This window comes from Hemibagrus wyckioides, linkage group LG15 (assembly GCF_019097595.1).
Source record: "Hemibagrus wyckioides isolate EC202008001 linkage group LG15, SWU_Hwy_1.0, whole genome shotgun sequence".
NCBI lineage: Eukaryota > Metazoa > Chordata > Actinopteri > Siluriformes > Bagridae > Hemibagrus > Hemibagrus wyckioides.
This window is the reverse complement of record NC_080724.1, coordinates 15345472-15361119: the sequence shown is the minus strand read 5'-3', so window position 1 is coordinate 15361119 and position 15648 is coordinate 15345472. Positions and strand designations below refer to the sequence as shown.

At 39.8% G+C, this 15648-nt stretch overlaps 1 protein-coding gene across 1 annotated transcript in view; it reads left to right on the top strand.

Annotated features, from left to right (window-relative positions):
* The window catches only part of spen (spen family transcriptional repressor), a 31453-nt gene extending 16953 nt beyond the window's left edge, over window positions 1-14500 (top strand). Inside the window, exons 4-15 of the mRNA XM_058410015.1 lie at window positions 1627-1784; window positions 1876-2076; window positions 2372-2523; window positions 2687-2812; window positions 3032-3145; window positions 3244-3357; window positions 3483-3583; window positions 3679-11227; window positions 11375-11710; window positions 11806-12000; window positions 12276-12434; window positions 12647-14500. Coding sequence (XP_058265998.1) covers window positions 1627-1784; window positions 1876-2076; window positions 2372-2523; window positions 2687-2812; window positions 3032-3145; window positions 3244-3357; window positions 3483-3583; window positions 3679-11227; window positions 11375-11710; window positions 11806-12000; window positions 12276-12434; window positions 12647-12778 — 9337 coding nt within the window. The 3' untranslated portion in view covers window positions 12779-14500. The remainder of the gene's footprint in view (window positions 1-1626; window positions 1785-1875; window positions 2077-2371; window positions 2524-2686; window positions 2813-3031; window positions 3146-3243; window positions 3358-3482; window positions 3584-3678; window positions 11228-11374; window positions 11711-11805; window positions 12001-12275; window positions 12435-12646) is intronic.
* The last annotated feature ends 1148 nt before the right edge of the window (window positions 14501-15648 follow it).

The following is a 15648-nucleotide window of genomic DNA, read 5'->3' as shown; positions in this document are numbered from 1 at the left end:
AACTGATAACAACTTACCAACACTTCTTGCTAAAGTGGGCCTTAAGTGAGGACCAGAGAGTGAGACACAGCCACTGAACTCTGTACTCCCTTGAGCTCTGTCCTTCATTGCACTGTGTTCTTACTAACGGCTCACTGTAATTGTTCAAAATGCTGCCTGTATTCACATTTTCTCCTTTTCGTACCATGGTTTATCTTTTTGTAGGAAACTGTGAAAAACAACACTTTTAGCTTTCACCTTTTGTATTTCACACATCACTAACAACGCAGTCTGCAAGCATTCTTCTGCTGTTCTACTCGGTATCTTTGAAAAGATTTTTTTTAATCAAATAATCAATTTTGCCAATCAACTAATCTTGCAAAATGTAAGTAAAATAACCATTTGAAATCAGAATTTGACTAAATGTTTTTTTTGCTGCTGATCACCAAATGAACCCAAGATGCCTTGTTAAACTATTAAACCAATATTTCACATTACGATTTCAAAATTATCAGGCTGGCTCTGTGAAACGTTTGTGTGTGATATCAGGCTTGCACATTTGATGATAAATCCTTCAAACTTCAGTGAGCGCGGTATGTAATTACTTCTACGTTATATGTATAAGGACTGAATGGTTGTTGGTTGCAGGATGCTTTTTCTACCACGTGGACAGTCAGAAGCTAATGCAACTGCAGTTTACTCTATAGCATGCTCATTCTGTTTCACTTTTTTTTTTTTCGACTGACACGTTCAACATCCATAAATTTGCACACTTCAGCTTAGTGTGAAACTAACACATTTAATCTGACAACTTGTTCCTGAGCAAGCAAACATGCTAGTCAAAGTGAAAGCTACAGTGAACCAACTGTAAAGCCATTGGCTTCATTGGTGTAATATACCCAGAATTTTAGATTATAATCTATGACGAAGTTATCAATTTATGATATGATTATAATTTATCTGATTATAATCTAGATGAAGTTATCATTTTACTCACCAACATTCCATGAGTAGCTTGTACTTCTTACTGGTAAGGGTTATAAGTCAATAGTTGCTTGTTGTGAGGATTTAAGGTATTTGTATAATGCATGCTGGGTATTGTAATGAGGTTTAATGTAACAGTAATATAAAATTCTTTCTCTGTTGATGTCTTTCCCCCTTCAGTTGTTTGTTAAGAGGATGATAGCATTTCCACCTTACAGTTCCAGGGTTGATCGTGAAGTTGTGTTACTGTTTGAGTGGAGTTTTGCATGTACTGATGGGATTTCTACAGTAACATTTCTCAAAAACATCCCAGTATAAGTGGACTGTCTTTCGTAAATTGCGAAAAGTTTGAATGTGCGTGTGTGTGTGTGTGTATGTGTATGTGTGTGTGTGTGCATAATGCCCAGCAGCAGGCTGCCTTTCCTTCTAGGGTGTATTTGTATCCACCATGACCCTGACTAGGATTGAAGGTTAAATGAAGAATAAACAAATAAAAAATAAATAAATGAAAATGATGTATAGTTTTTTATGTTATGTTAACTTTTATCAAGGATTTTTAGGGTTCCCTCATGGTCTGTTGTATTGACACAGTTTGAGGAAAGAAGTTGAAATATTAAATGTCAAAAGTGAATGCCTACAGTTTTTTTTGTGCTTTATAAACAGTGAATCCAGTAGCAGTTCCAGTGATGAGTCTCCAGCGCGATCTGTTCAGTCAGCCGCTGTGCCGGCTCCTTCTTCTCAACCTCTGCCTCCAATGGATAAAGATGAGCCTCGCAAGAGTTTTGGTATCAAAGTGCAGAACCTCCCTGTGCGTTCAACAGGTAAACATTCTGGGATTATTTTGCAATCTTGTTACTGATTGTGACCATATTTGTGACAATTTCTGACACTGTTTCTTTTGCCAAATATCAGATACAAGTCTGAAAGACGGCCTTTTCCATGAATTTAAGAAGCATGGAAAAGTGACATCAGTTCAGATTCATGGTGCCTCTGAAGAAAGATATGGACTTGTCTTTTTTCGTCAGCAAGAGGACCAGGAAAAAGCTCTTAGTGCATCAAAGGGGAAGCTATTTTTTGGGATGCAAATTGATGTTACTGCTTGGACTGGCCCTGGTGAGTACCTTTTTAATGGAGTAAGTTGAAAAGGATAAAGACAGAAATTTAGTCTTTTGTCTTAGGTTAATCTGTGAAATAGGAGCCGTTTTACTCACTGTATATATAATATATGTATGAATAACTTGCCTTGAAAATCTATTTCATACCCAGTTCTATGTAAATTTCTGTATAAATTGACCCATAATATTGACATATTGTTATTGAAATCATTTCACAGAATGAATGCAACATTATCATATGTAATAGATTGCTGCATTTCTGCTAATTATATGTCTTTGTTTTTGCCACGTAGAGACCGAAAGTGAGAATGAATTCCGGCCACTTGATGAACGGATAGATGAATTTCATCCCAAAGCTACACGAACGCTGTTCATCGGAAATTTAGAGAAGACCACAAGTTACCATGACCTGCTTAATATCTTTCAGCGCTTTGGGGACATTGTTGTAAGGAAAAATTGCTTTTGCTTGTTGTATTTTGGTCCCATATTAGTTTAACAGTCAACCTATTTCTTGAAGTAACTGAAATTAAAATGCGTTTATGATATTAATTATTGAATTAATTGAAATAGAAAAGTGTATATGATACATGTTCATCCATTCTCTACAGGATATTGATATAAAGAAGGTAAATGGTGCCCCACAGTATGCCTTTCTGCAATATTGTGACATTGCTAGTGTCTGCAAAGCAATAAAGAAAATGGATGGCGAGTACCTTGGGAGTAACAGGTTAAAGGTGAGGAAATGTGTACCTTATTATTAACTTTTTTTTTGAAAAATAAATGAATGCTTTAAATATCTTTATGAGCTTTGTTGTAAACTATGCTGGTCAAGTTTAATTTAACTGGTCTAGCATGGGTGTGTTACTGTTTCAGTTGCGAACCCTGTAAGTGAAATTTATCGTTGGTCTTTGTAGAAATGTGCAAATGATTTCCTTTTTTTCTTTGTTTTACAGTTAGGATTTGGAAAAAGTATGCCTACTACATGCGTGTGGCTGGATGGCCTGGCTTCTAACATTACAGAACAGTATCTTACAAGACATTTTTGCCGTTATGGACACGTTGTAAAGGTACTCATTCTTCCTAAGACTGATTTTAGTTTTATCTCCCTATGTTTTTTCCTAAGTGATTCTCATTTCTCATTGTTTTTACTTTCTGGCTCCACTAGGTTGTGTTTGACAGACTGAAGGGAATGGCCCTTGTCCTTTATAACAATATTGAATGTGCACAGGCTGCAGTAAAGGAAACCAAGGGTTGGAAGATTGGGGGTAACAAAATTAAGGTGCACAGACAAATTTGGCCTTTACATGCATATACAGTTTACTTCTATTTAATTTGATTGGGTTTTTGAATTGTGGTTTCTTAGTGTTCATCGTTTTTAATCAATGGTCAATATTATTTTTTTAGGTTGACTTTGCCAACCATGAGAGTCAGATGGCTTTTTACCGTTCAATGCAAGCATCAGGACAAGACATCAGAGATTTTTATGATATCCTTTCTGACCGTCGGTTAGTGAAATTGTGTGGTTTTTTTTAAATCATGAAATATTTTTTTTGTACTTTTATCATTGGGAAAACATTTAACAGTTTTTCTCCTCTTGCAGAGATGAACGGAGACCACTCTATCATGAATTCTCAAATGAACGGGCATGCTATGAAAACGTAAGAACTCCTGGAACCTATGCAGAAGAGCTACGTCGCAAATATTCTGCCAGAAGTCGAGAATTTTACACAGAATGGGATCCCTACACGGCTGACTACTATGACCCAAGATATTATGATGAACCTTGCGAATTCAGAGACTACCGAGACCCTTATGAGCAAGATATAAGAAAATATAGCTACATGCAGCGTGAACGCAATAGAGACAGAGAGCGCTTTGAGACAGAGAGAGAACGTGATCATAGCCGACGGACAGCTGAACACAACCAAAGTCCAACTCATCCACGTCGTCCTTCTAGCCCAACTGCTTCCCCTGTTCTAACTGAGCGCCTGGTTAATGACTCTGAACATCATATTTATAGTCGCTCATCTGAGAGAAGTGGCAGCTGCAGCTCGATTTCTCCACCACGCTTTGAAAAGCCGGACAGAATTCGTCTGGAGCGTTACAGTAAAAGTGATAAACTTGAGAAGGAAAGGCCACTTTTTGAAGCAGAACGTGGAAGTGGAGGGGAAAAAGAAAGACGAACTGGACGTAAGGATAAAGGAGAAAAGGACAGGACTGAGAAGCACAAATTAAGGAAGTTAAAACTTTCATCTCCTGGCATTCCATCATCTGAGGCAGACCTTGAACCTGACAGGGAGGCTAGCCCTGATACAGCCCAGCGTAATTCTGGCAAAACACTGGCCAGCGAAAAAGAATCTGGAAAGGGGAGACTAGATCTTCCACCTTGTGTTGTTCATTTAACACGTGTCAAAGAAAAGGAAGGCAAGTTTATTGACCATGCCATTGTTGAGAAACAAAGAATAAAGGATGCCAGTGAGCATGTCAATTCTCCAACTCCACCACCACTGGCTGATCACAAGACTATGTTGCATCGTATAGAAATTCAAAGTAGAGAGGTCCTTAAACATGGAAAAATGGCAAAAGATAAATGTTTGTCTAGCCAAGTAGAGATTGTAGACAAAGAAAGCAAAATCAAAGGCAGAAAATACCTTAAAGCTGAGCCTGCATTTGAAAAAAGCAATTCTGATGCCGATCGCTTAGCTGCCCGAAAAAGGCGTTTTGAGGAAGAAACAACAAGATCTAACCGCATGAGAAGAATAACCCAGGATGAAGATGATGGACGATTTGGACTGAAGTGGCTGGGCAGTATACGTTTCTCAAAGGGGCTGGATGAGGACAAGAAATTTGCTCAACTTGAGACGCCCATGCGAGAGAGCAGAATTGGTAAGAAAGAGGGTCCGCTTACTATAAGTTCCACAAGTGATGAGCCAGACTCAGAAATGAGCAAAAATCTTGGTCACAATATAGACCTGCAACTTAGGGAACTGGCAGAGGATGAAACGGATCCTATAAACAATCTTGATCAGAGGACGCGTGGTTTTGGGGCAAAGGATCAGCAGTACCTCAGTCTTAAGGTTTCTGATGACAGAAACTTAAAAATAGAACAGCACTTAATTGACCTTAAAAGGCATTCTACATTGCAACAAATAGATGCACTGAATAGTGAAGAAAGGTTGCTCTTTGACCTGGACCACTCAAAAAGCTGTAGAAAACAAATGGAGCAAAATCGTCGTCTCCACCAGCAGCTACAAGACTGTGACAATACAGATAAAACTGAAAGTACACTCAGCACTGATGTACAAGAATTCAATCATCAAGTGTCTGGTAAACCCCCTCTGGAGCTTTCTGATGTTTCACCGCCTCTAAAGCGAAAGAGGACAGAAGCATTTGATTATCATTTTGCCACTAACAAAGAGTGCAATTATCAGGGTTCCAGGCAACTAAAAGATGATTCTGAAAGGAATGTTACCTCTGCCTTACTGGATGAGGATTTGCCTACTGACTTATTACATATGAATGCAGATAAAGCAAAAAACATACCTAAACCGGAAAATAACTCACACTGGGATGGATTTAAATGCAATAATCATAACACTGTCACAGGCATAGACATATTCAAGGCTAAGAAATCACTGATGGGTAATGAGGGTCTGTGCTGGGAGAGTAAAATGAAACAGGACACACTGAAAGAAATGAGCTTTCCCAGCACCATTGTGAAACGTGAGAGCATCAGAAAGCGCCCTGTTCATGAACTGGAGCCTGGAGAGGTTCGGTCAGACTCTGAGGATGAGGATGATGATAATGATGATGATGATTATGATGACTATACACAAATGTCACCAAAGCTGGACTCTTCCCTCAAAAGAGAATGTGAGGGAAACATTTTGGACCTCAAGCTCTCAGGTTCCTTAGAGAAAAACAAGTTCTATGAATTTGCACTGGATAAGACAATAACACCAGACACAAAAGCCTTGCTTGAGAGGGCTAAGTCTCTCTCTTCATCAAGGGAAGATAATTGGTCCTTCCTTGGCTATGACTCGCGGTTCACAAACTTTCGAAATTGCACAGACAAAGAGAAAGTTGAGCCCACGCCCAGACCCATTCCATCCTGGTATATGAAAAAAAAGAAAATCCGGTCTGACTCTGAAGGAAAGATTGTTGACAGAAAAGAAGAGGACCCAAAGCGAGAAGAACAAGAGAATGGGGAACTATTCGCCTCTCGTTTTCTGCACAGCTCTATCTTTGAGCAGGACTCAAGACGTCTTCGACATCTTGAATGCAAAGACAATGACCCAGAGATTGGAATCAGTAGAGAGAAAGCTACGGTCACTGTAGAAAAGGCAGAGACTATAGGAACAGACCTTGCGCAGGAACCCATAGTGTTGTTTCATAACCGATTTTTGGAGCTACAGCAAAAAAAAGACAAAGAGCAAGAGACTCATTCTTCTGAAAAAACCATAGAAGCTGACGCACTTGAGAAAATTACTGTGCTAGATGAAGTTCAGTCCCCTAAAGAACATGATGTTGTGATTGGTTTAAAGTCAATAAGCCCTTCATTGTCGGAGTCTGTCCTCAGCCCCACAGAGACATTTTTGCGCCAGAATAAATCAGCCTGCCCTGTTATTGAGTCCTCTTTGTTGTCAGTTAAAGATGAAAAATTAGAAGATACTCAAATAGTCTCTGATCAACTGACTAGCCCCATGAACGACATTAAAGCAACTCTTGCAGTAAGCACACCACCTTTGACAAACATGGAAAAAACTGAAGTAGAACCCGAAGAGGAGATTTATGAACACAAAGGAACTGTAGTGAGCACCTTAACTGAGGAACAAAATGCTAATGTAAAACCTCTGACACCTGGTGCATGCATAGGTAATTTGGAGGTAGAATCTGATCCTGCTGAGTGTCTGTCTCCTATTCCAGTTATGCTTAAAGATGTACAAGTGCCTCTTAAGGAAGAACAGGCTGAAGAGAAAACAGAATATCTTGACTGTAATTCTCAGCAGAATGTGGAGTCATCTCTGGAGATGCAGTTAGTGGTCTCTGAACCTGAGGTCGAACCAACACAACCAGCACGGAAACAAACTAAGAATAAAAAAACAAAAGCAAACCCATCAGCATTATTACCCATGCTGCCAACTCAACCAACTAGCAATGAAAAACCAGCAATACGAAAGAGTGAACGGATTGACAGAGAAAAGCTAAAAAGAGCTTCATCACCAAGAGGAGAGGCAACAAAAACCATGTCTGACTCCAAAAACTCTTCAAAATCACCTGTTTATGCAACAGATTTGGAACAAATCAATGACTCAAGCATGTCCCATGGCAGAACACGGCAGCGACGGAATGTTCGTTCTGTCTATGCCACACCACATGAGGATGAGGCACAACAACAGCAAGGCAAAGATTGTGCCGAATCTTCACGTTCCATGCGCAAGCGTCCTGATAAAGAATCTGTACAGCAGGATGTATTGACTCCACCAGTCAACACAAGGAGAGGCCGTCCACCAAAAACACGCAAAAGAGTGGATGATGTGTCTCCACTGAAGGTGGAGCAGACAAATACACCTGAAGCTGATGATACTAATATCAAAGAGTCTGGAAAAGGTGGTGAAATGACTAAAGTTGTAGAGGGGTGGCGGTCTCCTCGCTCTCAAAAGGTTCAGGCAATAGTTCGAGCTGGACCGAGCAGAAAACCAGCTAAAACAGACAAAGCATCAGAAGCTGATATCTCTGAAAGCTTGAAATCTCAAGTTAAAGCAAAAGATGACACTCCCTCCCTGGAAAAAACTGTGAAAAAGTCAGAACCAGATCTGACAGACAAACCACAGATGTCTGAAAAAAGTGTGAAGGTCAAGCTCCCACGATTGACACGCAACACCAAAACAGTTCCTATTGATAAGTCAGTTAATCTTAAAAATCTTGTTATTGATCTTAGTGGAGATACAGTAAAAGATGCACTGTATTCTGGGGATGAGAGCAGTCAACACTGTCAAGATCCTTCAAAGAAATCTAAAACAGAATTATCTATTAAAGAGGATTCTGGAACTGCAAAAGACTTTAAAGATGTAGATGATCTTAGCCCAGATGAGAGGGAAGATGCTCTCTCTGATGTGGAGCCTCCTGCTGGGCCAGAGGCAGTGTTTCTTGCACGTCAGATGGAATTAGAGAGAGCAGTGGAAAATATTTCTAATCTAGCAGTTGAGCAACAACCAACCTACAAGGAACCATCTTGTCAACCTCCTGTTGTATTAACGCCTGTTGCAGCAGAGCCCGATCAACCTGAGGTAGAAAAGCCTGCCAATCCTGCAAGTGAAACCGAGCTTGCTGCTGCAATTGATTCAATTACTGCTGAGAATAGTTCTGCTGATGCAGACGGATTTCATACTTCTCCGACATATACATCACTCCTTCCACCATCAGAGTCACTCGTCTTGCCCACTTCAAATGAGGTCATAGAACCAGAGACAGCCTTGGTAATAAAGAATGTAAGGGATTTTGAGCCAAGCAGTAGTTTGACTCCCGATACAAAGTCATCTCAACCAACAGTTGTTACTAAATGTCCACCATCAGAGGTACCAAAGAAGGGAGGAAGACCGCGACTTAAAACTCCAAAGAAGTACAAAGGTCGAAAGGTTTCTACCAACAAAAAATCAGACTTGATACCACATGTAGTACTGGAAGCTGAATTGACAGCAGTTAAACTACCTGAGTCAATTCCTGAAGACATGCAAACTGCCAATCCTAAAACAGCCACCTCAGCTGCAGCAGCTACTGTAGTGACTGTGGCTGCTGCATGTAAACATGACGTTGCATCAGTGGTGACATTAAACACTCCAAAGGAGGCGGAACAACCTGCTATAGACCAACCTGAACCTCAAGAATCAGCCTTCCATTCTGGAACTAACAGTCCTTCATATTTAAGGTCACCCGAACCATTATCAGAACCAGTAGCACTTGCTCTGACCCCACCATCAACCTGCCTAAATGTAATGCCATCCCATTCAGCTAAAGTACCTCACACAACCCCAGACTGGGTGACCAGAACAGAGGAGAAAGTGAAACCTCCTATACACAAAGTTGCTGTGGTTGCATCAGCACCAACTGTGGTATTAGGGGGTCACTCTGCAAATACTGCAAATCCCCCTGACACAAAAGCCTCTGATATTGATCCTAGCTCTAGCACCTTAAGGAAGATTCTAATGGAGCCAAAATATGTTTCTGCTTTAAACAGCAGTTCTGTGCCAAGCATGCTGCTCACAACATCAATAAATGACCCCAGAATCTCAGAGAATGAGAATTCACCTTTTATAAAATCCAGAGTACTTGAGGATAGGCCCAGTCCTGTAACACCAATTACACCTCAAATGGTGCCTCCACAACAGCCTCCTCCACAACACAGTGAAAATCTGAATATCTATAAGGAAAAAATGGGCAACACAGTTATCTCTTCTACTGCTACCTCTGTCATTAGTCGAATTCCTATGCCCTTTGATTTTGACAACACTCCTCGTATATCTTTGAGCAACCGCAGCTCTGGACCCACTCAGCCCAAGCACAAGTATCGTTTTGGTATGAATGACAACAATAGGTACCACGGACTCTCAAATTCAGATGAGGGACGATCTTCTGATAATATGCCTAGTAACACAGGCTCAGGTCCTGGTTTGAGGGTAAACACCTCAGAGGGTGTGATGGTACTGAGTTATTCAGGGCAAAAGACGGAGGGTCCCCAGCGTATTGTTGCTAAAATTAGCCAAATCCCTCCAGCCAGTGCTGTGGACATTGAATTTCAGCAGTCTGTTTCAAAATCTCATGTTAAACAAGAGCAACTTCAACCTCAGCCATCTACTCCTAAAGCATCCCAGACACCCACAGCTCAAGGACACACAGGTGCTATTTTAAGCAACCATGGGTTCAACATTCAGCCTGTCATTTCCTCCATAAAAAAGGAAGGTCATGTTTCTGACAAATCTGAATCATCACATATTGGTTCACAGGGTACTCCTTTGAAAACATTCCAACATTTAAGTCCCAGTCATCAGGTCTTGAGGTACAATCAATCCATGTTACAGCAACATCATATAAAAAAAGCATCTGCAGAATCAGTTTCAGTGAAAGCTGATGTTAAACAATCACAATCCTTCAAACACAGCCCTGTGTTAAGTCCACACCCCTCCCCTTTGCCAGGAAATCACATTTCAAGTCCAACTACTCCTAATGATAGATTGGTCTGTCATCCAAAACATGAGCTACACTGTCCAAGGACATTAGCCTCTCCATTCTCTAAAGTTTGTCCACCTAGTGCCTCAGTAGGCCAGGGGGCAAGTGGATCTAACTACGTGACAAACATGCATCATTCTGAGCAGTCTGTCATCATGCACCCTCACAATGCCACACAATCTGTCACAATCGGTCAGTTGTCTCAAGGAAATGTCAGAATGAATACTTCTCCTCTAGTTGGAATTAACTATGGAATACGTCCAGATTCTCTATCCTCTCCAACATCCGGTCCTCCACAACGGTCCACTACTCCCCAGCCAGCAATAATCAGAGATAGACTTTTGAAGCAACATGCAAGTGTTGGGGAGGTGAGTGGGGCAAATGAAAATGATGTGCGACACTTCCATCAAGGAACACGTAGGACATCTGTGGCTCAGTTACACTCAGATGTCGTGGTAATGCAGCCGGAGTACAAAGCGATACATCATGCAGGGTTGCATCTGGATCACTACAACAGAGATCTACGTGTACTTATGCCCCAACAGTTAACAGAGCACCAAGGTGTTCTTGAAGCTCACAAGGCTCAAACACCAGAGCCTCCGTCACTGTCATCACCGTCACATATATCTTCGGCATCTTCAAAATCACCTTCTGTTAAGAATCCCCCAATGACTCTGAGAGACTCGCCAAAGACACTGGAGGTGACTACGTCAAAGTCTGCTCATTCTCCTCATTCAGAGAGTAGAGTAATTGGTCATAATCCTGGCTCAGTCATTTCCTCTCAAGGAGTACAGCGGATACATCCTGGCAGTCCTGGCTCCATGCCTGAGTTTTATAGAGAAATGCATGGCTTCCATTCCCAGTTACCTGGTTCCTCAGTAATTGGGATTAACATGGCTAATTATGGCATTGCACCATCTCAGGTGAGTAATCATGGTGTAAATAAATGATGTGTTTTTGTTGTTTTATGTTAAAAAATTTCACGATTAAATTCATACACTTAAGATTTCAGTAAGCAATTTAAGCCAATGCATTTTAAAAACAATTGCATGTATCCTTCTGTTTATCAGAGTTCTCAGGAGGGTGAACACAGATCTAAAGCTGCCCATATTGCATCTGGCGGTCCACTTAGAGAAACAACAATTAACATGCCACATGTAAGGCATCCAGGCTCAATGGATATGTCTCATGTGCATCGGATCCAGGGCGAGACCACCTCTCCAGCTTACGCCTCTCCAAATTCCATTACCCCCAAATCGGAATTATCTCACTCTTTACAGAAAGGACCTCAGATTCTTTCATCAGGGCTCATGTCATTACTTCCTCCAGCACCATCCAATATGAGACCTGATATCAAACCTGACAGTGCTGGGCATCCTTCGGTTGACATGGTTCAACTGTTGAAGGTGGGTTTATTATATTATTTGGATCAAAGTGAATTAATTATTTGTCTTATATTTATACAGAACCGTTGTGCATTTGTCTTTTTCTCTTTGAGCAGAAGTATCCTATTGTATGGCAAGGTCACTTGGCACTCAAGAATGATAGCGCTGCAGTCCAGTTACACTTTGTTTCTGGTAATAATGTCCTGGCTCACCGTTCACTCCCTCCTTCAGAAGGAGGTCCCCCTCTTCGCATTGCCCAGAGAATGCGTTTAGAAGCTTCACAACTTGAGGGAGTTGCAAGGAGGATGACTGTAAGCACCTTTAGTTCCTTTAACAACTGTATTTACATTTGAAATAACATATATACACCTTTGGTTTAAGCAGTCGCAGTTTAGAGGTTATAAAAATCTGGGTTGCATTCCTATTTATATTTGTGGTTTTCCTCTTTCAGCAACCAAATTCAGCACTATAAAGCCTTGGTAATTAAATGGAGCAATAGGTTAAATAGGGTAGAATGCTAATCAGCACAGAGCTGTGCTCTTTAAGACTGGAGTCTGATGATATTATTTACTGTTTCCATTAATAGCTTGAGGATGATTACTGTCTCCTGTTGGCGTTACCATGTGGCTTGGACCAAGATGATGTCCTCATTCAGACTCATGCTCTCAAAACCTGCTTTATCACGTACCTGCAGGCAAAACAAGCTGCTGGAATTATCAATGTCCCCAACCCAGGCTCCAATCAGGTAAACACAGCTGTCTGCATTCATCTAAACTTGTTCAGAAAAAAAATCTTCTACAAATGACCAGCCAGGAGTTTTTGCTCCCCGTTTATACACAATATTACAATAAAGAACATTACATTTTTTCACTAGCATATTTAATATTCATATAAACAGAATCTTAATTCATACTTCTTGACTAATTAAAAGTTTGTTTTTTCCCTTTTCTTCTCTAGCCAGCCTATGTTGTCCAAATATTTCCTCCTTGTGAGTTTTCTGAGAGCCACTTGTCTCACCTTGCTCCAGACCTCCTCAAGAGCATTTCCAGCATCTCACCGCATCTAATGATTGTTATTGCATCTGTTTAGGACTTTCCAGAAAGAGCCCATTCCTTAAATAAGAATTATGCCAACACCAGCTAAACAGCGTTCTGGAAAATGCCTCAGTGGATTTTCTCCTCTGTGGTCTTTACTCGTGCTTTCATTCTTTTCCATTCTTTCGCCAAATCCTTTATTCTTTCTGTGACTTCAAAATCCATTTAACCCAAGGTCAAGCGTGCACAGTCGTAAATGGAGCTTTTATAATGATCAATTTTCTGATCACTTTATTGTTTTCATTGCTTTTTTGAAAGTTTTGAAAGCGTATCTGATTTATTTTATTTTTTTTTTTAAAAAAAAAACACCTTTACAAACTCTTTTAAAGACATTGGACTAAGAAACAGTTGATTTTTATTTTATTGAAATAATGATTGTGATTTCTTATTTTTAAAAACTTCTTAAGAAGATGGAAGAGATCAATCATTGCACTATGTTAAGGAAATAATAATAAAAAAAATCCAATATGTAAGACTTTGTACAGATTTGAATATTAATGTGGTGCATATATTACTTTGACATGCTTCTTTCACCAGCCATGTGTATTTGAAAATGAAAACTATTTCAGTTGGAGAGAGAAAGAGAGAGGGGGGGTGGCATTTTCTGAAATTTATTTGGGAATTGTTGGAAAGCTATGTATGATAAATTTGTTGTATGTATTGCATCTACTGTCTAGTCTCCAGTTAGTAATTCCATGACATTTTTTAAAAACAACTCCCAGTCTACACTCTTATTTCCCAAAGGGACAGAGTAAATGTGAGTTGTAGAGTTTACATTTGATGCCTCAGTAGGGGATTGTATGTACATTATTCTCTTTCTACTCAAAACTTGAGGTAATTTGGGAAGTGGGACTGTGTACATATTATAAATATTTAAATACTTTCAGAGCAGGCCCTGTGACTCTATAACAGAAGTTGCCATTGACTATAAAACTAAATTTCATCAGTATCAAATTGCATTGTTTTATAATCAGTTCAGTGCCAAATTTTTTAAAAGGGAAAAAAACAAAACAAATTTTATTTTTAATACTTTGTACTTGTCACTGGATCTTTTAATGTTCTGCTTTCACTTCGAATCATTTCATATATTTGTGGTCTCCTATCTGTTGTGTTCTGTTATTATATATATTTTTTTTACTTTAAAATATGTGACTCCTTAAAGTGTATTCATATTTTTTTAATCAATTTGCATCATGTTTGACCTCTTAATTAGATATGCCTCTGAATGTTGACCTGTGCCATGGAAATGGTCAAAATTTATTTGCTAAGAAAAAGAAAGCAAACTGTACAAATATGTTCTCACATGCCTTTTCTTCTGCTGCCTGTCTCCCTGAGCCAAGATGTAAATACTCATTTATTCTGTGTATGTCGTGATTTTATTTTCATATTTTTTCAGGGTTGTTATTTTGTTTTGTAGAACAAAACGAAAGTCTGAAGAAACAGAACTACGAGTAAAGCGATGCAGAAATTAAACCATGTGTCCTATTGCAGGTTTATTATAACCGCAAATTGATGGCTCATGAAAAATGAAGGCACTTACATTTTTTTCTAAGTAAATGAAAATGTTTCAAATACCAAAATGAAAAGAAACAGCTCTTTAAATTTTGTCTGTAATTTTTTTTTTTCTCTTTGTTGTTCGTGTATGTTTCTGTTCCTCTATGAGGACATTAAAACATTGTTGGGAAACCCTTTTTCAGATCATTAAATGGTCATTCATTATCTACTATTTTGAGTGTTGAGTGTTTGCTTAATATTTTGTTAAAACCATAAATTTTCTGAATTTTCTGAACAAATATTCTGAATAAAAGTAATAAAGATATATATATATATATATATATATATATATATATATATATATATATATATATATATATATATATATATATATATATATATATATATATATATATACAGGGGTTGGACAATGAAACAGAAACGCCTGGTTTTAGACCACAATAATTCATTAGTATGGTGTAGGGCCTCCTTTTGGGGCCAATACAGCATCAATTCGTCTTGGGAATGACAGATTCAAGTCCTGCACAGTTTTGAGTCATTCTTCTTGCAGGATAGTGGCCAGGTCACTACGTGATGCTGGTGGAGGAAAACGTTTCCTGACTCGCTCCTCCAAAACACCCCAAAGTGGCTCAATAATATTTAGATCTGGTGACTGTGCAGGCCATGGGAGATGTTCAACTTCACTTTCATGTTCATCAAACCACTCTGTCACCAGTCTTGCTGTGTGTATTGGTGCATTATCATCCTGATACATGGCACCGCCTTCAGGATACAATGTTTGAACCATTGGGTGCACATGGTCCTCCAGAATGGTTCGGTAGTCCTTGGCAGTGACGCGCCCATCTAGCACAAGTATTGGGCCTAGGGAATGCCATAATATTGCAGCCCAAACCATCACTGATCCACCCCCATGCTTCACTCTGGGCATGCAACAGTCTGGGTGGTACGCTTCTTTGGGGCTTCTCCACACCGTAACTCTCCCGGATGTGGGAAAGACAGTGAAGGTGGACTCATCAGAGAACAATACATGTTTCACATTGTCCACAGCCCAAGATTTTGCTATAGCAGCCCGGCCATGTACATTGACCCTGTGGAGCTCCCGACGGACAGTTTTGGTGGAAACAGGAGAGTTGAGGTGCACATTTAATTCTGCAGTGAATTGGGCAGCTGTGGTTTTATGTTTTTTGGATACAATCCGATGTGGTTCGTCCTTCTTGGTGGTATGCTGACATTACCCTGGATACCGTGGCTCTTGATACATCACAAAGACTTGCTGTCTTAGTCACAGATGCGCCAGCGAGATGTGCACCAACAATTTGTCCTCTTTTGAACTCCTATAATGTCACCCAT